Source organism: Chelonia mydas, chromosome 27 (genome assembly GCF_015237465.2).
Source record: "Chelonia mydas isolate rCheMyd1 chromosome 27, rCheMyd1.pri.v2, whole genome shotgun sequence".
Taxonomy (NCBI): Eukaryota; Metazoa; Chordata; order Testudines; family Cheloniidae; genus Chelonia; species Chelonia mydas.
Window position 1 is genome coordinate 12,487,660 of NC_057860.1, and position 25,959 is coordinate 12,513,618.

Sequence of the window (25,959 nt, forward strand, 5' to 3'; positions counted from 1 at the left end):
GAGGCCCGACACTGTGCCCGCACAAGGTCACGGAAAATGGATGGGGCAGCTCCGCCGCATCACTGGAAGTCAGTCTTACAGGCCGTCTCTTTACCGTTTCCTGACAGCTCGTGCTCCTTCTTCACCATGCGCAAATACCTGCCTTGGATCGTGCCGTAAAAACAGCTGCGTTGGTAATGACGTCACCGCTTCTTTAGCCACTGGGTCACAATGGCACAGGGCTGGCCTCATTCTACTCGGGGGTTAGTTCTTGCAGTTGGGTGTGGTGAAGGAATTCAAGGCTTCAAAAGAGCATCCAGTCTTTAAATCCAATCCCTGCCCCAGCAGCAGGCCAAAGAGCTCAGAGGGATTTCGGCTCGCGCGAGGCCAGTGAGTGTAACCTTACTAGCCAGAGTACTGACATCGCACCCGTCAGCATGGCGGGTAACCGCAGGGGACAGGACAGCGGGCCCTGTTCACGGGATTAACTGATCACCAGGGAGGTTAGGTGGAAATTCCTTTCCCTTCCCCAGCTTCAGCTGCTGCTGGGAGGCAGGAGATAGGTCTGGCTGCGTCATTGCTGTGTCCAGTGACAGCCCCCACCCCACATTCCCCGTTCCTGTCCCTAGAGAGGGATTTGGGGCAAAGTGCACAAACTGTGTTAAATAAAGCAACTAGTTTTATTTAGAGCTGTTGCATCCTTAAACACAGAAGTTTCCCCAGGGCCTGACTGCCGGGTGCTCCCTTACATCATGTCAGCCTCGGCCCCGGAAAGCACAGTTCAGAGTCCTCCTGCCTTTGAGTTTCTGATTTGATCGTATGGTTTTCTGCCTTCTCTAAAGAACGTCATAACCACGCCATCCAATCCAACCCCTGGAAAGGCCGGCAATCTGGCCCGAGCTTTATCCCAAGAGCATAAGCCGAATGTGACTGCAGCTCCGGGTCTCCTGGCTGGCCCCTGGCCACGCGGTTTAGAGGATGGGGGCCAGGAGAATGGCTGGGATCCCGCTCTAATCAGGGTTCCTGGTAGGAAGCCCAACCCTGCTCCCAACTGCAGTGGAAGGGAGTCTGTCCATTACTAACCACAGGAGGTCCGAGAGCTGGCACCACTAAACCCACTCCAGTTCCCATCTCACCCTCGCTCCTTCCAGTCAATTCTCCCTCCACCCCAACCCAGTAACTCCTGGACCTGATCCCTCGATGGAGGTAGCTGCTTCCTGGCCGTGACCCTCCTAAACCTGCCCCCCAGCTGGCCACATGACAGCACTCCACTTAATTCAGGATTTGAGGCAGAGAGGGGATTAAAGAGTGGTTATTATTAATATTTTTGGCAACTCCAAATGGTTTTTCTTTTAGGTGGAGATTTGGGGGCAAAAAACCAACAGATGAAGGGGGTGGAGATTATTAGATTAATTACAATTTTATTCTCAGAGAAACCAGGACAACAACACAGACAAAGGTTCATTTGCACCGTTTACAATAATCGCCGACTTGACCCAAGTCTAATACAATGAACCGATCACGCTCCAAAGAGCTGATTTAAGAAGTGAAACAGCAACAGAATACACGTTAGTCACAGTCACCTCCCCACACGACAGGTGTGTGGGCTGTACAGTGATAAAAAATCTGCCCCCATTCCCTTATTACCATGATATATACAGATTATCCCAACCCATCACCTGTATAACCAGAGAAGGAAATATCCTCGGAAACGGAGGAGGAAAAAGAAACCCACAAATCTATGCTCTCCCCCTTTCCCCCGCAGCAAAGCAGCTGCTCCCACCAACCGCACTTTCGGGTCACCTTCAGGAAATTCTATTACCAAGCCCAGCTGAAGTGGCTGGCAGGGGTGATGCCAGTAGAATGTCCGGTCACTTTCCATGTGAAAAACAGATGCCAGGCTCTGGTGATAGCTACGAGGGTGAAAGGCCAGCGAGCGAGCACACAATGTGCTGCGTTGGCTGGAAGCTATCTGGGGAGGATGTGCTGTTTGTTTTCTACTTCTAAAATTACCCACTGGGACTTTTCAGCAAGAAGTTGGCACAGAGCGCTCAGAGGCCACAAGCTGCTTTTGCGGCCGAGGTCAATCATTTCTCTCTCTCTCTCACACACACACACACACACGAAACTTCACCTGCTTTCACTGTACGATCACCTGTTGTACACCACTGCCCACACAGCCAGTCTGTTCTTGGCAAGAATTTCCATGAGAAGTCTCCATTACAACCCTGCTAACTACAGCTTCACACCAAATGCCTCCTCCTTGCTCGGGTTCAGCACTCTGGTGGAAAGCCACGGGGAGGGAGGGGCTCATGGATCAAGGCCTCCCAGTGCAACAGGAGTTTTTAAACTGGCCCGAAAACTATCTGCTCCAGCACACGCGCACACACAGTGAATAAGGAAAACTAAGGTTTAAAACCAGAGACAGGGCATTTTTTTCCAGAGAAGCTTCCCCCGAGACTCGGAGCACAGTGACTACAGGAGACCAGGCTGGAATAAGGCAAAGCCCTGGGATGGGCTGGATGGAAAGGGGAGGTCAGAGCCTTGGGCCTGCAGAGCAGGTGCCAAGCCCTGGAGCAAGTGGGAAGAAGGGACGCTGGCTCTTCAGGAAGTGGGGGAAGCAAGGGAAGTCCTGCTAGGCCAGTCTCAGGGGACAGAGCAGGGGCTGGAGTGTCAGGAGGCCCCGTGCCAGGAGGGAATGCTGGCATCAGCCCCACCCCCACCTGGGAAAGCCCAGCCACGTCCCAGCACTATCAGAAGAGGATGGTACCGAGGCCTATCACGACTCCTTCCAGTAACAGGCCAACGCCCACCAGCGACCTAGGAAGCAGCAGATATGCCAGTTGGTGCCGACCTTGGCAAGCGAGCCCAGCTGGCCTATTGCAGCCCCAGCATAAGGAAGGCAGGAGGCTCTACCAAGGTGAAGGAGCCATTCTCTGGACCAGGGGTTCTCAACCTCTCTTTCTGAGCACCCCCCAACATGCTTTAAAAATTCCATGGCCCATCTGGGCCACAACTGCATATCCAGTGGATTAAAAGCTAGGGCCAGCATTAGGGGGTAGCAAGCCGGGCATGGCCCAGGGCCTGATGCCACAGGGGGCCCCTCAAAACTAAATTGCTCAGGCTTCAACTTCAACCCTGCTCTCTGGTGTATTTTGGCAGACCCCTGGGCGAGAGCCACAGCTCTGGACCACTGCATGCCGGAGGGTGGGACTGCGACTGGAGACGAGCGAGAGGAGGGCCTGGCCTTGTGGAACCGCATGGGCCACTGCCAGGAAGATACCCCGAGTCCTCGGGGACAGAATCCCTCCAGGGAAGAGACCAGGTAAATTCACTGGCTGCAAGAGAGGTCCCAGCGAGTCAGACATGTCACTGCCCAGCCGGGCTCAGCCAGAGAAGGACCCCACTACAGTGCACTGAATGTGGGAAAAGCTTCAGCCAGTTCCAGCCACCCAGCGCCAGCTGCCATCCCATCAGCTCCACTCGCCCCCTCTCACTGCTCATGATCAGTGCACATCACGCCCAGAAGCAATGCAGGGGGACACGTGAGCCGCCCCCCGGTGTCTGTCCTCCATTTAGCACTCAGGTTTTCAAACCGTGGGGCCCACAGTTTGGAAACCATCATCGCCTCCTGCCAGGAGCCGGAGGATTGGAAGCTGGTGGGAAGCTGCCCAGCCTGCTTTGGTCACTAGCTCTCTGGGCTGTGGGAGCTGGAGCGCTGGCTGGCTGGCTGGCTAGTTCCTCTGCTCCCCGAGCCTGGCCGCCTCTGCACGGCTGGGCGCTCCCCAGGCAGGGTGGGAGGCACAGCTCCAAGATGTGCCCCGATGTGTTCTTGCCTCCCCCCGAAGGAGCCCGGGGCTGACCGGTGATCCCCCCAGGAGCCAGCCCCTGCCAGTGGAGACCAGCTGCCATGAGATGCTCCCTGAGGCGCTCACTCGCCGCTGCCCTGGCCCTCCTGGCTCTACTGCTGCTCTTCAGCCCAGAGGACACGTGTGAGGCAGGCGCGCCCCGCCCCTCCAAATCTTTAAATTGTACCCTGCCCCCCTTCAAGAGCTGTGCATGGTCTCTAATCACGCCACTTCCAACATGAAATTCCAGGGCCTGACTTGAAAGCTGGCCTGCCTAGTACTTTCAGCGCCGATCCAACGGAGAGCCTGGCCTTGGCTGCTCAGATCCACCTGCGTGGGAATGGCCCTTCCTGTGCAGCGGGTACTGCACCCCTTCACAGACGGCTCTCATCCGGCAGGAAGAGGATTCTACTTGTTTACCTTGAGATTTCCCTGCCCCAGGAGCTAGCTGGACAGGGCATTCTCCGCTAGCCAGATGACAAAGTGTGCGGAATCATACAACATCTCCGTTCGCTCATTCTGGATATGGCTCTGCAAAGTTACGGGCTCCTGCACCAGGGGTATGGCTAGTCTAGGATCTCTGTAAAGCAAGATGAATGGAGGATACCAGGTTAAAGAGTGTTTGGAATTCAGAGCAGGGGCTAATAAGCGATAAGGACCAGGATTGTGCTGGCCTCCACTTTTAATTTTCCTAAAGCTTTCAAGGTGGCTTGTCTGGACTGATCTTTCCACAGACGTCTGGGGAACATGCAGAAGTCACTCTTTGCATTAAGCAGCTCAGTGCAGCTGGGCAGCGGTGGAGTTTACAAGCTCTGGAATTGGAGGAGAGCCAGGGCATTGGGTGGTTTCTCTGGGAAGAAAACAGGCAGGTTAAACAAGGGGGAGCCAGAAGAGAAGAGAGAGACACATATGTAAGGCTGGGACAAACATATGGGCTGTAGAAGATTTTCTCATCACCAGGACAAGGATGTTACAGGCAACTTAAGTTCAACAGTTTGGTTTTTGAACAATAAGACAAAGCAGTGACAGATACACAGACTGACAGACACCTGCCCCTAAGCAGGGGCAAACATAATGGTATGTAGTCAATTACATCTGGATGCGCACCCACGCACACACAAACACACACACACAGAGTTAGCCACCACTAACAGTTCTCTGGGGTTATCACCATGCTGCCATAGTCTCTAACTTCCACTGAACACAAGCTATTGTGCTAACTGCGGCCAACATAAACACAAGTCTTCGAGGTAGCCCCTTGCCAGGTCTTCCCAGCTTGGCTCATGTTCTCCAGGCCATCGTCCTTGCAGACTTCTGTACGGCCCAGTCCACTAAGCACGGATGCCTGACCTCCTGTCCACCGACTGCAAAGGGCTCTGGATCAGAGCCTTAGGCAGTCCTAGCTAAGTCAGTGGAACCACTCAGGTCCTTACTGATGAGCAAGCAGCACTGACCCCGCAAAGCGAAGGGACCAAGTTCCCCAGATTCATTGTAGCTCAGGTCCCTGGTGAGTTCTTGGCTTCCTGTCCCTTGTTTGGAAGAGCTTGTATATTACCCTCTTCTCTCATTTCACATCTGTGAGTTGGGTGGGCAGCCCAGCCCAGCCATGGAGGTTAACCAAGGCTGCATCCACAAAAACAAAATTCATTTCCCAACTGGAGTGCGATCCCTCCCCCAAATCACACACCTGGACTTTATCTTAACTGTGGAACTAAATCTAATTTTGCAAACAAGCCACACACACACACTCTCCCCCAAATCAAACACTGCAGCCCCATGCAAACTAGAAGTCTGAGCTAATAACTCGAAGCCTTTAACAGAACCAGGAACGGCCTGGCTGTCTCTAACGGGGTCACACACAGGCTGGGCCCATTCAGACACAAGGCATGAATTCTCTAGGAGACCGTACAGCACAATACAATGGAGGACACCCAGATTCATGGTCTCTCCAAGCCAACGTCCCAAGTCCGCTCTGGTGGCACAGGGCACATCGATGCTGGATTGCTTTCACTTCTGTCTGCACGAAGCCCAGGGCGAATGCGAACCAGCCCAGCTGGCCGGCTGCAAGCCTCATCCAGGGAGATGGAGAGAGTTTGAAATATAAATGGTTTGGCAACGCTCGCCACCTAGTGGTGGCACAGCAACACAACAATAGTCATAACTTTTGCGATGAGCGATCATCTACTTCATTAACTTCCTTTGGCAATCAGGAAGGCACTTGCTGATCCCTTCGGCTTTCTGCCACATTCCTGGTCTCTCTGCTTTTACGAGCAGAGCCCAGAGCACTCAGACTTTCACTTTGCTCAGTAAGACCCTAATCCTGTAACATACAGCAGGCCACTGACTAATGCAATTGCAAAGGGGGTGCCAGGAATGTCATTATGCACAGAATGGTCCTGTTCTTCTTTTCGTTTGCTCCCCTCAACAACTGGAATAATGTGTGTGGGGGGGGGAGTGTCACTCCCCACCTATAGCCAGGAGGCCCTCATCTCATCCCTGCAGGGAGCCCCTTCTCAGCATTTAACAGCCAGAAAGGATGGTGCACTAGCCACAACATGTGGGTGATTTAAAGTGGCATGCAGGGACTAGGGAATCTCTGGGGGTCCTTAACGCCCCCTCCCCTTGCAGGAAAGGGGCATTTTCCCCTATAGGGCACACAGGATTCATCAGAGCAGGTTTGTCAAGGAGCGGAAAAATAAGTCAGCCTGACATTTCACACTGCACTGAGATTTTCAAAGATTGCACCAAGTATCCCATTTCAAAAAAATCCCCTCTGCACAGCAAAGACCTCCCACATTCACCCCAAGTGCCCAATAACCTGGGAGATCCACCTCCCCACAACTGCTGAAGAAGGTGTCCCGCACGTTCTATTCTCAGAGGACGAGTGAATCCGATGTACAGAGCAGCATATGCCCTTGGCCCACCCATCTTATTTACACATATTAACAATAATCCATTTCAGCAGTGCCGGACTGCAGAGTCGGAGGTCCTGTGGGCCACACAACTTTATGACCAGATGTCCCCACCATGTACTCGCGACATCTTCCAGTCTACCGAGTCACCAGTTGGCCCTCCAATATTTCCCACTTAGTCTGAAATCCCTCAGCAAGCTGAGAATCAAACAGATTTCGTAACAGTGGAAACGGAAACGCACCATGTTGCCCGGTAGCTCAGAAGAGCATTAATTACAGTGTGTGGGGGGGAGCGCGTGGGTGAGATGGATCATTGATGTTCTAATGGAACAAGTCATGGGATTAGAATTAAAATTTCTAAAGGCAAAAAAAAAGAGGAAACAAAACTCAGCTCCGGCGGAGGGGGACATTTACTCAGGATTCGGGTGCACCCAGGAGGCAAAGAAGGCAGAGAGCAGATCTTGGCACAGCACATATTGTGGACAGGGATGCAATGAAAGTGCCCAACATCACCGCTTCTCGAGAGCCTTGAGACCCAGCATGCTGCTGGGAAAGGAGCTCAGAAGGTCTCACGTGACAGTTTCCATCAGGAAGGGGATCGCTCCTCTCCACACAACAGGCCCCCTCCCCGACAGCTTTAGTCTATTTTCAGAATGTCCGAGTTTGCCTTCAAGAGGTACAGGCTGTCATCACGGAGGAAACTGCAAGGATAATGGGAGCAGCGTGAGCGGGTGAGAGGCAGCGTGGTGTGGCGGGGAGGGGGTCTAGCCAGAAACTGCTCCACTTGAACCCAAGCTGTTCCAGTGGCAGCTAGTTCAGGCTAATTCCAAAGAAAAGGGTCTTTTTTGTCGGAAATATGCAGTCAATGCAATAGGGAGTCCGTGCCCGGGCAGAAGGGACACCAGGTCACCCAGTCTGACCCGTACCAGGCCACCACCTCCTCCCAGCAGCCGCACTCTGAACCCACCATTTTGTGTCTTCACTACTGAGGGCCCCCTCCTCAGCAGCTGGAAGTCAGCATTACACCAGCCATGGCTCTGAACCTAAATCCCCTGCACTTTGGATCCACCGTACATTTTGGCACTGACTCCATGTCACTCAGATCAGAAGTTGCAAGGAGGTTGAGGGTGCTGGCACCCGGGTCAGGGGACCTGGAAGCAGGGGGAGAGAGCTCTGGGAATGGGATGCGTCTTCTCTTTGGGTGGGATAGGGTGGACAGTCACACACACTGGGTGGGTGATGTCCAAATACAGATCCTGGGGAGGGAGAGATAAGGCGGGGGCAGGGGGGGACAGGGACTCCTGCACAACAGGACACAACACTGCCCCCACCCCCCCAAACAGGCCTACCCAGCACGAGCATCCTCGGGCAGAAGTGAAGTTCTGAGCTCCTGTCTGCAGCGGTAGCTAGGCCTGGCTGCCAGCAAGCAGTGCTCTAAAGGGCACCACGCGCATAATTAGTTCCAACAGCTCACACCCTGTTAGCTTGTTAACTGTAATGAGCTCACATGACATTTACTCCATCTGAAAACATGACCGGCGCCAAGTCCTTGCCCTGCATTTGCTCCTGCGCTGCCGACACAGGCGGCTCTGCACCGGGGGCTTCCCTGCTGGGTTACTGGTTTGGGCTACGTGGGCTGGTGGGACACTAACGGGGCAGAATTACCCTCATGCTAAGGGATCCCGCACACTGTCTAGGTACTTGTATGGCCCCCTAGTACTGGAGCATCTCAGACTTGTTAATGCACTTACCCCCATGGTACAGGTAGGGAAACTGAGGCACAGAGACAGTAAGTGACTTGCCCAAGATCAAACAGGGAGGCTGTGGCCTCCAGAGTCCCAGGCCAGCAGCCTAACCACAAGATCTCCCTTCCTCCCTGCTCTCAGTGTTGGTGGGTCGTAAGATCTGCCTGTCCGGACTGTGCTCCCATTTGGGAAGAACTCACCATGAAACTGCTTCTTGTTGGGATGCCAAACGCTAGAGACAGTTCCCACTTTGAAGGGAGAGCGTCTTCTAGCGAGTCAAAAGCACCCCTTTCCAGGCGTGACTTCGTCTAACCCAAACCTGTCAAGCTGGCGAGATCGGATGGAGCTGTAGCATATGGCGGCCTGGCTGCATAACGGGGGATTACGTTTCAGAGCTTCTTGCCGGGCTGTCTGGGTTCTTGCTGTAGCCATTCCAGGGACTGGATCTCAACGGGGGGAGTCGCCTGGTAAATAATTACACAGTTCTGTCACCCAAACAGCCCCCCAGAGACCGCGTACCCGAGGCTGACCTGTAGAAGAGGACGTTGACAGGAATGGTGCTGATGTGCCAGATGGCGTGGGCGTCGAAGATCCAGAAGAGGGGCGGGAAGTCCAGGAGCTCGAGCAGCGCCAGGCCCTGAAGGAGCAGCACCACCACCACGCACTTCCACACGTACGGGAGGCGCTGCTGGTTCCTGACGCACCAGCCCAGCCACCAGAAGAGGTTGAGAAGGCCTGGAAGGCAAGCGGTACAGGGCGGAGGATCTCAGGGTCACAGGAAGCAGGACTTGCTCTTTGGGCTGGGCGAATGTTTGCTGCTCAGACAAGGGCAGAGGAAGAGTCACCTCCTCTACTCCACATCCACACAGTTACCCCCCCACACACACTCCCACCTGGACCCTCCCCATGCACTCAGTTCCTCTTAACGATCTCGCTATCCAGGACTGGGCTCCATCGAGAGCTGGCCAACGCCCCGACCACCCTTGCCTCCCCTCCTCTCCCGCAAAGGCTGAGCTCACCCTTTGGGGGTGTTTCCGCCCTCTGCCAGAACCTGGCTGTAGACACCGGGCCCTGGAAGTGACTCAGCCCTCGCTTCACTCGCCCGCAGTACGGCTCACAAGCCGATGTGAGTGTCATTTAAATGTGCCCCTGCCACGTCGTTCGCTCCCCTCTCCCCTGCTAGCCCCAGAGCAGGCAGCTCTCAGATCCAGGATGCATCCCAGGCAGTCTCATTGGGACTGGGGGAGGCAGGGGGGACTATGCTCCCCTCCAGCCACACCTGCCAACCTTCCCGCTGTGCCTTCATGTTGCCACGCCCCTTCCTCTTCACCGCCCCCGATCCTCTCGCCATAGTCACCTATCCCCACTCCCCAGAACACTTCAGCCTCCGGGGAGTTAACCAGCTGCCTGCCACTCAGCGTCCTGATCACTTTGCTCCTCTCAGTTTGTCCCTATGCCCCCACCGTCCAGACCAGATGCCCCAGCGGTGCGCTGCAATGTACTCTGGGCCCTGCCTCAGTGCAAGGCTGCTCCTGCAATGCCAGAGAGCGGAGATAAGGACAGCCAGCCTCCCAGCTGCCAATGTAGCAAGGAAGCGGAGTGTGGCTAGAAGAGACAGGGTCACAGTGCCCATGTGGCACCCAAGCTTCAGCTGCACCGTCAGCCTTTCATAGCCAGCTACAGCTCATTCTGCCTTCTGGCTGCCTTCCTCTTTTTGAACCTTTACGATACACCCAGGGTCACGGTTTCAAACTTTCCTCCAAAGCCAAGTTACCCTTTTAAAAACGATGAAAGCCGATTCTCACAAAACACACCACCAGGAGCCAGGGCTCGAAGTAAAACACCAAGTAACGGGAGACTCGTGATAACACGGCGCGCAGGGGACAGTGGGAAATGGAAGCACCGGGGGAGAATGACGAGCCCGACGCCACAAGACAAGTCAATGGCAAAGCCAGGAGTCTCACTCCCACCAGCGGCTCGGACCGTTAAGAACTCTGGCCAATGTTTTGAAGCAGCTGAATTTTCTGAAGCAGGCAGGGGTCTGGGGCAGTGCCATGGTACTCAGAAAATGGCATTTTACATTAACTCAAAGGGGGAAATCGGACTAGCACCAAGTCAGGACTGTCCTGGTGATTTCAGTCCTGCAGTCCTTAGATTTAGCAGATAAACAGCCACTCCACCTTGTGCTACAGAGAGCAGAGATAACACACACCCTGATTCCCAGCCCCTCTTTCCTCAGCACACAGGTGCAGTGGAACAGCTAAGAGACACCATCTCCAGAAGGCAAAGCCAGACAGACTCTCTCCAACCACCGTACGTTCCCAGACCCTGCCCATGGGGGGACACTGAGCACCTAGTGGCTCCAAAGGCCAGGCTGTGTGTGAACTGTGGACAGTTCCATTGCTCATGTTCATTCCAAGTCACTACCAAAAAACTGACCCGCCCACCCCGCCCCCACCTTCCAGCCTCCCCCGGGCCTTACCGATCGCCACGTTTGCAGCCATGTTGTAGCCATAGTCAAAGCGCACGAGCGTCAGGTACGAGACATGGCAGGCCAGGAAGAGGATCAGAAAACTCCCAAAGGCATTAGCAAAGGCTGGACGTTTCAGACCCAGGGTCCTACAATGGAAACCGAAACAATGCAGAGAAGTTCTCAAACTCCAGCAGCTTACACAGCTCCTGCAGGGCACACCAGCAGCTTCGCACCAGCTTCAGCCACGCATTTCCCACCCCAGGAGATCTCACCTCATCTATTCCCAGCCGCTAGAGAGTCACAGACTTCAAGGCCAGAAGGGACCCCAGATCATCCCATCTGACCTCCTGTATAGCACACGCCACCAACTCCTCCCAGCACCCGCATGCTAACCCCAACCACCACATGAGATCCAAGTATCACAGCCCAGAGGAGACTGGATTATTATGTTCTGCAGGCAGAGAACAGGAGGGACCGAGGTGCACCAATGCCCAAGGCACCCCCACGATGGCATGGAAATGGTTAAGTGAGATACCCCCAGATAATCCTGGCAAGTGACCCATCCCCACATGCTGCAGAGGAAGGTGAAAAAGCCCCTAGGTCATGGCCAATCTTATGTGGGAGAAAATTCCTTCCCAGTCCCAGATATGGCGACCTGTTAGACCCTGAGCACATGAGCAAGAACTGGCCACCGAAGCCCCTAAGAGAGGGAGAGAGACTGCTCCATGTCACCTCAGAACCCTGGCCCAGCCCGCCCAGTGCCCATCCTTGATGCTTCAGAGAAAGGAGAGAAAACAAAACCCACACCCCGCCCCAGGGCCTCGATGGCATTGTCATTTTTCTCCCTATGGCACACAGTTGGGCTCAGTCTAGGGCAGCTGGTGGAATTCAGTGGCCTGTGCCACACAGGAGGTAAGAATAGCAGATCTAGCGATGGTCTCAAGTTGCAGTGGGGGAGGTCTAGGGTGGATATTAGGAAAAACTTTTTCACTAGGAGGGTGGTGAAGCGCTGGAATGGGTTACCTAGGGAGGTGGTGGAATCTCCTTCCTTTGAGGTTTTTAAGGTCAGGCTTGACAAAGCCCTGGCTGGGATGATTTAGTTGGGAATTGGTCCTGCTTTGAGCAGGGGGTTGGACTAGATGACCTCCTGAGGTACCTTCCCACCCTGATATTCTATGATCTAGAAGTTCCTTCTGGCCTTATGCTGTTGGAAGTATAGAAGCAGTTAAGAATCTGACACAACCCCCGGCAGAGGATGGATCTGCCCTTGCAGGGGAAGATTCAGTGAACTCAGAGGTCTTTCTGCCTCTTAACTACTATGGATCTCATAGCTCACCTTCTTGCCCCAGATACAGCCAGGTAAGAAGAAGAAGTGGTGCTTGCTTCATAAACTGTAGAGCAGCTGAACGCTTTGGGCTGTGTTGACAGACAGCAATAAGAAGCCCCAAGCCCTGGGACACAAGCAGCTCTCTTTAGCAGAATACAAATCTCGCTGGCACTTACAGATGGCTACTTCTGTTCCTGAAGTGGCTAACCCTAAAATGGGCACACGCCAGCTCTGGCATCGTCCAGATAATCCTTAGTCCAGCCATGAGTGCAGGGGACTGGACTTGAGGTCCCTTTGATTCTATGATGGGTCTCTCTCCTTCACTTCCTGAATGTTAGGACACAGCAATGCTGATGTCCCTTATCAGAAGTTCAGACACATTCCCCTCTGTGTGAGGGAAAGTGGCACTCCCCAGCTCCTTGTCTAAACAAAGCCGCAGTCAGGTTCTCATAGCACAAAGAGGGGAGGAGAAAAGTAAATACCAGGTTACAGCTTATCTAGCTGCAGGGCTGCCAGCCAACTCTGTAGCTGTGAAGCCAGAGACACGCCCATCATCTCAGGGAGACAGGAACCGTACAAAGCTCACCTGACGCAGCACAGGTAGATGGAGTGCAGGATGACGGTGGAAGCGCAGAAGTAATCCATTTTCTGTGGGACAAGAGGCCTGGTTAGATCCCTGGTAGAATTGCAACAAAGAGAGACAAGGAAGGACAGCACAGACACTGATGAGAGTCAGGGAGATCAGGGTTTTAAAGGGCTGAGATTTCCAGAAATGGAACTCACCACGATTTCTTTTCAAGAGTCATTTGAACATATGTTGTGCACAAGGCAGCAACAATGTCAAACTAGTTTCCAGGGGACTTAACTCCGTCCTTACTCAGCTGCCACTGACAGTTTGCTCTGGTAAGTACTCCTAGGATTTGGCACACAGTGAATATAGATGGGCCATAATGCTGAGAGAATATAGACTAGTAAGAGTAGATTTACCCTTCTATCTGGATCAGGGCCTAGACAGACAGGACACAACGGGGTGGGAAGAAGAAATGCAGCCGGCTAGTCTTTGTGCGAATTCAGTGTCTTTTCAGGTGCTACAACTGGCTGCCCCTTTCGGGTATTTGTACGGCCGCAGCACCCGACAGCCCCACTGCCGGCCAGGACCCCAGACAGCTGGCAGCCCACATGTCAGAGACAAGCGGTGGAGTCTGTGGTTTTACAGTCACAGTTTTGTACGTTTGGGCACTGACACCTCTCGGGGGATGCCCAGATTTGTTACACAGAACCCATTTTTCAGATCAGACAGATTCACCAGCCCCCTTTCTGCAGCCCCCCGACTTCACGCCAGCAGCAGAGGGGCGTCTTCGGGCATTATGGAGGTAAAGGCAGTCTCCCTCAGCCACATCTCAGCAGACACTGAACTAGAGAATAGCCATGTGTTCCTCACCCCCATTGACACCCAGGGCTTGCCTTGTAGATTTCAGGGGGCTGAGAAGCAAGGGTAGATCGCAGATCCTCAACTGCCAAGACACGCAAAGCTCCCACAGCAGGGAAACACTCACCTCGGTTACATCAGTGTCCCTTGTATGGAAGACTGTAGACCAGAACCAGGCATTTAATGAAACCTAAGAGAGGCAGACAGTTAGATGTTCTGTATGAGACAGTCCCCCACCCCAGAGAGCTTACAGTCTAAGAGAAACACAGGAGATGGGATTCATTCGAGAGTGCGCACGGAAGGATAACTTGGGGGTAGACTTTTTACCAACCCTTTAATTTTTAATAAGCCAAGGAACCATTTAACCAGAGAGGACATTTAACAGATGGGTCATCTGTTCTCATGCGCACCCTGCAACACCACTGACACCAACAGAACCGCACAGAAGTAACTGAGGGCCGAACCTGACCTACGGACTTTTATCGCCAGCCATTGCCAAAGACCCTAGCACTGTCTGAACACTTTCACAGATACCTACGGCCAGAAGGGACCATTACACTGATCTAGTCTGATCTGCCGTATCATGGGCCATAGAACTTCATCCAGTAATTCCTGCGTCAAGCCCATGCCTCGTGGCTGGACGAGGGCATGTTCTCCTGATCTCTGGGTAAAATCTACAAGAGCACTAAGCCCCTAAACTACTTCGGAGAATTTCTTTTACTTTCTTTACAGCTTGTTTCTATACATGGTTTTGAGGTATTTTTTTCTTTCCACTGCAGTGTATAGATTTAAAAATAAAGCAGAACTGAGGCACAGCTCCTACATGACATTTCCTGCAATTCTGTTTAGCTATGCATCTGAACTGAATAATAATACCTGCTTCTCAGGGATGTTTGTGAGCTTAATCAAATGCCTGGAGAAAGCTTTGCGATCCTTAGGTGAAACCACATTGTGCCTCCAGCATGGTGCCTGCTAGCTTATATGAGAGTTCCACGTCTCCTGGAGCACAGTTAACCCCCGTTTTTTCCAGTCTCTCTCTCTCCTGCAACTCTTTAAGCCCTGCACTCAAATGAGCTCTTTCAAACAGGGTTATAAGATCATTAAATCAACAGCCTTGGGCTACACACCTGAGAAGTTCACAGGACTCACACCGAATGAATGCCCTTGCACTCTTTCGGAAGTCTCAGTGTACGAGCCACAGTGAAGATTCAACACGGGAGACCGTAACCAGCTTTTGTTATTTTATTAAGCATAGACCTGAAGCAGCTTGGCCTGGTCGGGTGGGGGTGTGGTGGAAGACAAACTATTGATACTATCTAAATAAAGTGATCTAGAACAGAGGGAACAGAGTCCAGAGGTGGCTCCAGTTACTAGATTAAGAAGATGCTCCTAAGTGACGCAGGTAGGAGCTTCAATCGCCAGAGTGAAATCAGTCATCATGCAGACCTAAAGAAACCAGAAACTGACGAAGTGCAAAGAAACAATCCAAGCAAAGGTTAGAGTCCTGGGGTTGGAGCTCGGGCTCCGAAGCCCAGGGAGGGGTGTGGGTTTTGGAGCCCAAGCTCCAGTCTGAGCAGAAAAACCTACATGCTATTTTTAGCACCGTAGCACAAGCCTCAATCTGCAGACCCAGGCTGTGAGACTTGCTGTCGTGGGTTCTTTTTTGCAGTGTAGATGTCCTCTTGGAGTTCCTTGTAGCATGGGGAGCAGGGGGCGGGGAAGAGCACAAACTTCTCAGTGCTTTCCACGTGGAAAAGAGAGGGATGAAGAGGAAGAGCGGGATTTGTAGAACAGTAGAAACAGAAATGGAAATCAACAGCAGGCCAAATGCACCCCAGCCTAACTCCAGGGAAGTCAGGGGAGTCAGCTAAGTGAGGGATACGGCCCAGTGTATTGCAAAGAGAAGCAAGACTTGGATTTCCCTTTACAGAGCAGCTATGCTTCATCACCTCATTAGCCGAGGCATGGGATGGATGGGAGAGGATTAAGCGACCACTGCTATTAGCTAAGTGCCAATTGTTCATGTGAATCACGATTCCACTAAACATCACATCAATCTCATTATCAAGAGTCCAAGAAAACCGGATTTAAAGAAGCCTGTAGCAAGGATTGGCAGCGTCTAATGGGGCTGTGCACATTTTTTGAATCAGCTGTTTATTGAAATGCTCTGGAGCAGGGGTGGGCAAACTATGGCCCACGAGCTGTTTTAAGTCGGCCAGCTAGCTCCCACTGAGGAGCGGGGTTGGGGGCAGGACTATGCAGCTTGGCCCCACTCTGGTGCTCTGGCTGGGGCACTGGGTCGGGGGCCGCAGCACATGGCTTCAGGAGCCGCAGCATGGCCCTGCTCCGGCTCCTACTTGCTCCAATGGCCCCCTCCGGTGCTCCAATGGGAGCTGCAGGGGCGGTGCTTGCGGATGGGGCAGCATGCAGAGCAGCCTGGCCGCACCTCCGCATAGGAGCCGGAAAAGGGACATGCCACTGCTTCCGGGAGCCGCTTGAGGTAAGCGTCACTCAGAGCCTGCACCCCTGAGCCTCTCCCCATGCCCCAACCCCCTGCTCCAGCCCTGATCCCCCTCCCCAAACCCCTCGATCCCAGCCCGGAGCACCCTCCTGCATCCCAAACCTCTCATCCCCAGCCCTACCACAGAGCCCACACTCCCAGCCATAACCTGTACCTCTTCCCGCACCCCTGCCCCAGCCCTGATCTCCCTCCCACCCTTGGAACCCCTCGGTCCCAGCCCAGAGCACCCTCCTACACCCCAAACTTCTCATCCCCAGCCCCACCCCAGGGCCCTCACCCCCTCCTGCACCCCAACCCCAATTTTGTGAGCATTCATGGCCCACCATATAATCTCTATTCCCCGATGTGGCCTCGGGCCAAAAAGTTTGCCCTCCCCTACTCTGGAGACAAATGAACAGCCTTTGCTCACTATCAACAGTGCCTCACCTGCCCTAAAGCGGTAATTGCAGGTGCTTTGATAAGCAGATCCAAAGGTTGCCAGATTTTGGTGGAGCTCCCATAAATGCCTCTTTGTAGGCTCTGCCGAGACGTTGTAGTGTAACTTCCGACAACGCTACTCCTGGATCAGCTGCCCTCTCCACCCCACATGACTGTCACTGCACCTCCCATGGTGACACGGCGCTAAGAGCTGGTCTGCACTTGGAAAGCTACCCAGTGTTAGAACGTCATTTAGTGTTAGAATGTAGAATTACCCCGTATCAAACACAGCTTAGTCCTGGTCTCCAGCAAATGCTGTTACGTTTAACAGCATGTCAGCCAGTCGTTGTTAACTTGATAGGACACTGGGATTAACCCCAGCTGGCCCAGACAATGTTAAACACATTGAATTGACAAGAGTGGGTCAGACCCATGGTCCATCTCGCTCCGTGTCCTGCAGAGGAAGGTGCAAGAACCCCGCAGTAGCAGGTGTGGGATAAACTGCCACCCCACATCAAGCTTCATCGTGGCTTAAGCCCACAACAGTCCTTGTCCGCATTTAGGCTCGGATCCTTAGAAGGTACCCAGGCATCTAAAGAGGCACACGATGTCGAAATTCACCATTTAGGTGCCACTGACGTTCTCAAAACTGCCAATCTGCTGCTGCATAGACACCTACATTTCCAGGAGTCGGCATTTGCAAAGCCCTGACCTTGCCTGACAGCCGCTCAGAGCCCTAGTTCAAGGCAAAGCCCTGAAGCAGGGTTCTCGGACTATGCAGAGGAACTCCAATTTTACCAGCAGAGCCTGGTCCTGCAGGTGTCCTCCGAGCACACCGAACACCCGTTACCTGCCAACCTGTCATCAGGAGGGCTGGAGACAGCCCACCAATCGGTGGAGAGGTAGCAGGGCACCCATACAAGACAGCCGGGGTACAGGGAAATGTAGAGCAAGAGTGTGAGAAGTGTCAAGTGAAACAGGAAACAAAGACACAGGATTTTGGCTGCTAGGCACCTAAGCCAGGTCAGCCCTTGCCTCCAGGAGAGGGTTCACAGCAGAGGATCCTGAGCAGAGGAAGGTACATCTCTCATACTGCGTGCACCAAGCCAGCCACTTCAGTGCGTAACTCCCTCTCCTCAGCATTCACTTCTGGCTAGCTTACGCACTCACCACCCAGCTAGCCAGCTGCTGAAAAAATCCTTTCCTGAGGCACCCAGCTCTGCCCATGCACTGCGTGCCTTGCTCTGGGCTGAGAGTTGCACTGGGCGGCAGACCCCCTAGGAGTTAGGCTGAGAGGAGAACTCTGGATTCCTTTAAGAACTTGGGCCTTCGCATTTCAGATTGTACAGTTAGTAGCATTCCAACTCCCAGTGCTGACAAGGCCTACGGGAGAATCCTTTCCTGTATCCAGCAGCGGAATCACGACAGTCACAAAACACTGTGTCGAACACAAGCCTGCTCTACACACATACCAGCCACCCCTCCGCCTAGGGCCTGCTCTTGTCCTGAAGTCCAAGGAAGCTGACAATACTCAGCATCTCCTAAGACCAGTTCCCTAAAACACAGGCGTAGGGCCAGACAACACAAGCACTGTAACAAGGTTTAAAAGGCCAAGACGAGGGCTGGACAACTTTATGATCAATGTCATCTGTAATGATGCACTGAGAGTAAATCAAATCTCATGCTTCAGGGCACAGACTGACTACCTGGTACCAGCGAACTCACAAAAGAAAGTCACTAGGGATACTGTGCAGGAGCCAAACGAAGCAGTTAAAGGAAGGAGATGAAACGTTTAAGGCGTAGATGACAGCTGGGTAACGGAAGAATAAGAACAAAGGGGAAAAAAAAACCCCTCCGTGGAGCTGTAAGAAACGAATTACATTTCAAGGAGGAAGGAAAACCAAGCCAAAGGCTAAATTAATAAACCCAGGAAGCAAACACAGTTTAATCAGTCGAAAATTGATACTATCGAATAGCATGGTGCTGAAAGCTGGTGCAGTGAAGCGTAGTAACCTTGCAACAGACAAAAACAGCACATCCTGCTCCGAGTAGCAGGTGTGAGCCAGAGGAACTCGATTCATTCGGATGGCGCTCATCCTGATTTAACTGGCGAAACCCAGAAGAATTTGGCCTGGCTGGATTAAAACAGAGCAGTTTTCCAACAGAACCCAGAATACTGACCAGCACTCTTATTGTCCCTGGGGGAGAAACGGGCTGCTACACTAGACTGCCACAGAGCAGCCGGATAATCCAACCCCACACAGTACAGCACCTGCAGCAAGCCTAGGAGGCTGGAACTCAACAATACAGACGGAGTCAGGTTAATCTGTTGCATTAAAATGGCAATTCACAGCCTCAGACAGTGACAGCAGAGGGTCTGTTCTCTTCCACGCACACACAGCGCTAGTCATTGCTAACTCAAGAGCAGTGTTCTTTACTCTGCCCCATAATGTGCAGTTGGGAACAATACACAAGGGGAATTCAGAATCCCCTTTGGGCAAGGTGCAAGGTCACGTTTCTTTGTATGTTAAAGGAAACCTGAGTAGCGTACTCCCCCATTTATCTGTCCTCACTGCATGTACACAGGGGTTTGCACACTGCTTTCACTGTCCTACAAGTAGGCAAGACACTGGGCAGGAATTATTTTTGCTAATCCACCAACTCACCTTTTTAAAAAACTTTGAATTTGCGGTAAAACATTAGGTTTGTTGCCATCTTAGATTACCTCATAACAGGACCCCATAATAAAGGACAATTTATCTATCTTTTTTTTAAAAAAAGATGAGTGTGTTATTAACCATTAGAACTAACTAGCTTCAAATCAAGCCTGGGCGCTCTTTTGGAAGAGATGCTGTAGCTAAGCACAAGTAATTGGGCTTAATACAGGGGTGACTGGATGAGATTCTATGGTCTGTGTTTGAGGTCAGATGATCAAACGGTCCCTCAGGATGCCTCAGACTCAGAGTGCTTTGAGCAGTCCTGAGTCTTGCACTGCAGAGATGGACATAACCACCTTGTGCAGCACTGCAAAATCACCACAAACATTCACCAATCCAGGCACGATAGCCACTCACATCCCTTAGCCCAATGATGGGGAAATTATATTTTCAATGCCCATGAACAGGATCTAAATCTCTCTGTCACCAGTTCCCATTTAGTCCTTGGGGATAAATTAATAACAGGGCTGTGGAGGATTTCTCTTTAGAAGGCTCTTCATGACAAGGATGCCCTGAACGGCAGCTGTTTACAGCTGAGACCCTGGTCAGGCTCCAGTATAACTGGGGTTGTGGTCAGCACACTGGGAGGCCCCGAGATAAGTCACGATTCTCTATGCACCACATGTCACTAGAGCCGAGCTCTATCCAGCAAACCTGCTTCTAGAAGACCCTTGAAGTGGTATTCCAGACACGCCCTCTGTGGTGCAGTTCATTCATTCCCCAGACTCTCTCCTCCTTGGACACAAATTGTTACACCCAGTATTTACAAGTGGAGAGCCAAAATCTGGTCCCTGGCTCCAGAATCACAGAAGCTGCGTGGGCAGCCGGGCACAGGACAGGACAGGACATGGATGCGCCTTTGCCCAGTGCCTGGCCAGGCTACTTGCATGGTGTCAATCTCAGGATCAAGGGCACTGTGTGTGAAATCTTTGCCATCATTTAGCAGGGATGTGCCTCCTAAAAAAATCTAAACCATTCAAAGTGAAAGCCGCAAGTTACACAAGTCTTTCATTTTCACGGAGAAACTTCTCCTGGGGCTATTGTATTCTTCCTCCCCCAAATATCTCCTCAGTTTCAGTAGATCTGATGCCCTTCTTTCCTCACTACCCCGTGCACTTTCAGATAGCTCCTGCATGCCACTCCAGAGTTGGCTGCATTTTAGTGATCCCTTCTGCAGATCGCTTGGGGATGAAAAGCGCTCTCTAAATGAAAGTTATTATAAACAAAAAGAAAAGGAGTACTTGAGGCACCTTAGACACTAACAAATTTATTTGAGCATAAGCTTTCATGAAAGCTTATGCTCAAATAAATTTGTTAGTCTCTAAGGTGCCACAAGTCCTCCTTTTCTTTTTGCGAATACAGACTAACACGGCTGCTACTCTGAAACCTGTTATTATGAACAGTCACTATTAAATACAAAACAAAAAAGGAAGTTCTATAAAGGGGTTGGGGACGAGGAATGAAAGGAATGAGGAGAGTTTTCAAGCTACCTACCCAGGCAAAGGCGATACAGGTGTGGTACATGGGAGATGAAGGCGGGACAGATGCTTTGTATCTAGTCAACATCACAAAGTTGGCAAGTCCATTAAGGAAAGAAGCAAAGGCAGAAGCAGGTTCCTGGAAGAACAGGAAGCGAGAAAAGGGCCACTAAAAAACAAAAATAAAAGGGGAAGGGAAAAGAGGAACACAGTTAACAAAACAAATTCACATTTCCAGTTCTTTCCTGCCAGCTGTAGGCAGCAGAAGTTAAACCTTCTACCCTGCTGGAACAGCCAGGCTGGAGCGCCAGGTGAAAAAAATTTCAAACACTCTGTTCTTGGAACAACTCTGAGCTATGTTTTAAATCTCTCCTTTCATAGTCATTTTCGTCTTCCTCTTTCTAGCCGCTGAGGCCCGCCAGCCCGGGGATTAACGGTTCAGGCAGGTTAACTGGCAAGACGAACACCTACCACTAAAATTTTACATCCCTAACAGAGACCAACTTGCCCAAGGTCATACAGGGCAGTCTGTGGCAGCACCAAGAATTAAGTCCCATTCCAAGTGCCTGAACCACAAGACAAACCTGTCTCTCTGTACATTCCTCTTCCTTCCTCAGGACACCTAATGGAAACAGGATCAGTGCTGAACTCAGAGCTAAGTCAAGCCCAGACATGCATGCTAAAGGCTCTTCCACTCACCAGGTTATCAGGGGCATTTGGCACAGAAACAGGAGTGGGACAGGGGGTTAAATGATCTTATTTAAAATTCTTTCAGCCCCTATGAAGATGCCAGGCTCCCCTAGGTTCAGTAGCGATGCACCATTCAGAGCGGTCACAGGATCCACAAAGCACACTGACAGGCTCCTGGTATCAAGGATGGGCTAGAAAAATGGCATATCGGGCCTCTCTAGTGAACCCAGAAGTGCCGGCAGATTTTAACTGAGAATGGAAAGGATTTTTTTTTGTTTAGAAGCTTCATAAAATGTATGTGTGCTGGATGCTCCCAGCAGGCTTCTCAGTGGGAGCCTTCAAGCACATATGAAAACAATAAATAATTCAGAATACTTTGCCTTTCCTCTCACCTTCTACGCCAGGTTCTCAGAGAGCTTGGAAAACATTAATGAATTTAGCCACGTAACCCCCCTCTAAGTTCATATTATTTCCCCACCTTTACATTTTACACAGCTGTCCCATGAGGGGTTCATACCAAGGAATTGCGGGTCTGATTTTCAGAGGAAGCAGAGCGCCCAACGCTTCAACTGAAGTCAATGGGAGATGCAGACATCCAGCACTGCTGAAAAACAGGACCTGAGCATCTTAAGGTGGGCACTTAAAAAACAGAAAAGCCTAAACTAGACAGCACTTTTGAAAACCTGGCCATATACGACTTCCCCAAAGTCTGTGGTGAGCTGTGGTACAATTCAAATCTAGGTCTACTGACTCCCACGCTTAACCACAGCCCATCCTTACTTTCCACAGCACTAGGTACCAATCATCTGTACAAAAAAAGATCCTGTTTGTCATGCAGAGATCAAGGGGAGAGAACCACAGACAAGAGAACTTGCAGGAGATGAATAGTTTCTAAATAACAAGTCACCCTCCCCCTGCACTGGCAGGTTGCTAATGGTACCAAGCAAGTCATCCTTTTCTATGAAGCAAAGGACTTCATGACACAGGTAGGGTGGTGAACTGAAACCAAGTGCCCATAAGCAGGGCACAAGCAGTTCCCTGAAATTACAGGACTCTATTTTGCCACAAGGTTGATCCAAGAACGAACAGCGAGTAGTTCGCCAAAACAAAAAAAGATAGAGACATTCTCATGGCTGCAGCACAGGTCACAGGAGTTATGATCTGGGGCCAAATGGTTCTGTGCCAAATTACTGCTCACCTTGCCATGAAACTGAGGCACTCTGTAACCTTCCTGGACATAAAGCCCCACTGTAAGCCACATGCACTCATATTTACAGTCATCTCTGCAGGTCCAGCCTGAAAGAGACACAAAGAGGAGAGACGGAGCCACTTATTAGGAGGTGACAGCAATGCAATGTAGAATTTATTTCAGCAGTTCAAGTTGCTTGCATCCCCAATAGACTGGGTGTGTCACAGAAGGAGGATGGGATAGAAAGGTCTCCGTGAAATGGAGCTCAACATCGATGTGTCTATTGCACAAGTTGATCTGACTATCCCTTTGGTAGTGTCAACATCCCCTTTGATACCTCCTGCTTTGCATATGTATTAAGCTAAGGTACAATGAAATCAACTGACTGACAAGTTCTGAAGGCATTGGCACTAGGTGGCGTTTTCTGACTGCTATTCTTGTGCACTTGCAGTAAGTTACAGTCACAAATAAACAAGGAACCTGAGAATATGATCTCCAACAGGCAAAGGTGACTGTTCCGGATTCCGAGGCCCTTCTATTGGTTCACAGAGGCCATGTCTACTCAGCAAAGAAAAACCCATGGCCAGCCTGTGCCTCCCAACACAGGTTCACAGGGCTCGGGCTGTGGGGCCGTTTCATTTCGGTGTAGATTTCTGGGCTTGGGCAGGAGCTTGAGCTCTGGGACCCTTGCAGGGTCCTGGAGCCCAGGCTCCAGCCTGAGCCCAGAAGTCTACACAACAATGAAACAGCCCCACAGCCTGAGCCCCACGAGCCCACGTCAGCTAGCACAGACCAGCCAAGGGTTTTTCTTTGCTGTGTAGACACGACCAGAGTGGGTACAGTGCAGGCGGCAGCACTGCAAGACCCTATGCCCACATACCTCAGTCTGAACAGGAAGCGACCACCTCCATAGGAAAGGCATGGTCTCTGCGACCCATTTAGTCCTCAGTACACCTGCTAAGATTACCAACAAGCAGGCCAAACAGGGAGGTGGTTTGTGTGAGGTGGACACCCGTCCACTAGAACGGTGCTGAGAACCACCCAACCCCTAGTAAATAGGCAACGGAACAGCCATCAGAGGGTCACAACTTTTATTGCTGCTATCGAATGGATTTAGATGGTCCCATTGGTTCCATAAAACCTCTCCACTCCCCAAAGTGATCCAGCTTATGTTAAAGGTTGGTGTTGATTTACTTCTGCTACTTGTGCTGTCTCTCTCTCTCTCATGTTATCTATCATTCTCATGACCTTTGCACCTCCAAGGCATCTGGTTTAACTAAGCAACTGAACCCACCCCACAGGATTAAAAACATAGCAAGGAGACCCACAGGGGAAAACTGGTTCCTCTGAACAGCCCCAGGATCGGTTTACTTCCCTCACACTAGCTTGGATCTTAAATTCTAGACAAGCCTGGGACCTTAAATTCATGATTTTGTTAGACTCTAAAAATCATGGACTTAATAAAGACACTGGATTTATGGCCCATTACAATAATCTATAACCTGCTAACCCTCCTTTGTCCTACTACCACAGAGATGTTGACGGCCCTCTTCCCCTTGAATGGTCTCTTACACGTTCACGCCTTATGCTCAGCAAGCTGCTCCACCTCGTATTTAGCTGCCACACTCAGATTACCTTTCCTAGACCTGAAAAGCGCTCTACGTAAGCACGTAAATCGGTCCAATAAAAGATATGACCTCACCCACCTTGGCTCCCACTAGCTGCACCGTCAGTCAGCCTGACGGTCTCCCCATGTCACCTCTGTCAGGGTGCCCAGAACCTGCTCCCTCCCTCTCAAGTGACTTATCATGAGGTTGGAGGGAAACAGGTTCCAGGCAGGGAAGGGAGAGACCTGGGCTCTGGGAGAACAGGTTGCCGAGGATGCTGATGGCAGGAGTTTTTGTGGCTGGGGGGGGGGCGGGAATGCCAGAGCACGCACGTGCTGGGGACGAGGGATTATGGGGTGAGGACAAGGATCCCCGGGGGGGGGCAAGGCACAGCGTGGGGGGGGACCCATCAGCAATGGAGCCAGGGGAGGGGCTGCTGCCAGGCCAGTAAGAGCGACGGGCCTTGAGCAGCACGGGGTCGGGGGCGCGCCGAAAGGGGAGGGGCGCTAAGGAGAGTGGGCGGGGCCAGCCCCTCCCCCCCGGGGGCGGGGCTCAGGCGGGGGGGGCGTGAGGGGCGGGGCTCGGTACCTGTCAGGCTCATGTAGAGCGGCTGCCGGGAGCGGAAGTGCCGCAGGCCGGCCCCCGAGCAGTTGCGCCGCTCGCACTGGGCCAGGCAGTCCCGGTACACGGGCTCCCGATCCCCCTGCGAGCCCCGCACCGGGCCCGGCGCCGCCCCGAGCAGCAGCAGCAGCGCGGCCCCTTTCGCCGCCATCCCGCCGCCAGACCATGGGACGGCCGCTTCCGGCCGCACCGGAAGGGGCCGCCGCCTCCCCCCGGCAACTGGGGCCGCGCACAAAGGTTCCCCGCTGCGGGCCAAGGGGCTCATGGGAAATAGAGTCTGTCCAGCCCCCACCCGGGCAGAGGGGATCATGGGAAATAGTGTGTTACCCTCCAGGGCAGAGGGGATCATGGGAAATAGTGTCTGTCCAGCCCCCACCCGGGCAGAGGGGATCATGGGAAATAGTGTGTTACCCTCCAGGGCAGAGAGGGTCATGGGAAATAGTGTGTTACCCTCCAGGGCAGAGGGGATCATGGGAAATAGTGTCTGTCCAGCCCCCACCCGGGCAGAGGGGATCATGGGAAATAGTGTCAACACCCCCCCGGGCAGAGAGGATCATGGGAAATAGTGTATTCCCCTCCAGGGCAGAGAGGATCGTGGGAAATAGTGTGTTACCCTCCAGGGCAGAGGGGATCTTGGGAAATAGTGTCTGTCCAGCCCCCACCCAGGCAGAGGGGATCATGGGAAATAGTGTGTTACCCTCCAGGGCAGAGGGGATCATGGGAAATAGTGTCTGTCCAGCCCCCACCCGGGCAGAGGGGATCATGGGAAATAGTGTGTTACCCTCCAGGGCAGAGGGGATCATAGGAAATAGTGTCTGTCCAGCCCCCACCCGGGCAGAGAGGATCATGGGAAATAGTGTCTGTCCAGCCCCCACCCGGGCAGAGGGGATCATGGGAAATAGTGTGTTACCCTCCAGGGCAGAGGGGATCATAGGAAATAGTGTCTGTCCAGCCCCCACCCGGGCAGAGAGGATCATGGGAAATAGTGTCAACACCCCCCCAGGCA

The 25,959-nt window shown here is 52.3% G+C and overlaps 1 protein-coding gene across 10 annotated transcripts; it reads right to left on the minus strand.

The window, feature by feature from the left end:
* Positions 1–1,383: 1,383 nt before the first annotated feature.
* PGAP3 (post-GPI attachment to proteins phospholipase 3) lies at positions 1,384–25,257 on the minus strand. Of its 10 annotated transcripts, XM_037886814.1 has the most exons (9): positions 24,921–25,159; positions 22,735–22,832; positions 20,863–21,015; positions 13,841–13,903; positions 12,871–12,932; positions 10,967–11,103; positions 9,015–9,219; positions 7,707–7,890; positions 1,384–7,440 (listed from the first exon to the last, which is right to left on the minus strand). In XM_037886814.1, exons 1-8 carry the CDS (start codon positions 25,102–25,104, stop codon positions 7,740–7,742), a joined length of 1,053 nt encoding a protein of 350 aa, XP_037742742.1. In that variant the 5' UTR covers positions 25,105–25,159; the 3' UTR covers positions 1,384–7,440; positions 7,707–7,739. The 10 variants fall into 10 exon arrangements, 9 of the variants coding, with proteins under 9 accessions (XP_037742742.1, XP_037742746.2, XP_037742741.1 ...); XR_005223497.2 differs by lacking the exon at positions 7,707–7,890 and having other exon boundaries at positions 8,685–9,299; positions 24,921–25,162; XM_037886818.2 differs by lacking the exon at positions 7,707–7,890 and having other exon boundaries at positions 24,921–25,257.
* Positions 25,258–25,959: the final 702 nt, after the last annotated feature.

Coding starts and splice junctions, on each gene's coding strand:
- PGAP3 (XM_037886818.2), bottom strand. CDS start 25,218: ATGAGCCCCTTGGCCCGCAGCGGGGAACCTTTGTGCGCGGCCCCAGTT. Junction 22,833..24,920: donor GCTCTACATGAGCCTGACAG/GTACCGAGCCCC, acceptor TGTCTCTTTCAG/GCTGGACCTGCAGAGATGAC. Junction 11,104..12,870: donor ATCTACCTGTGCTGCGTCAG/GTGAGCTTTGTA, acceptor TTTCCATTGTAG/GACCCTGGGTCTGAAACGTC.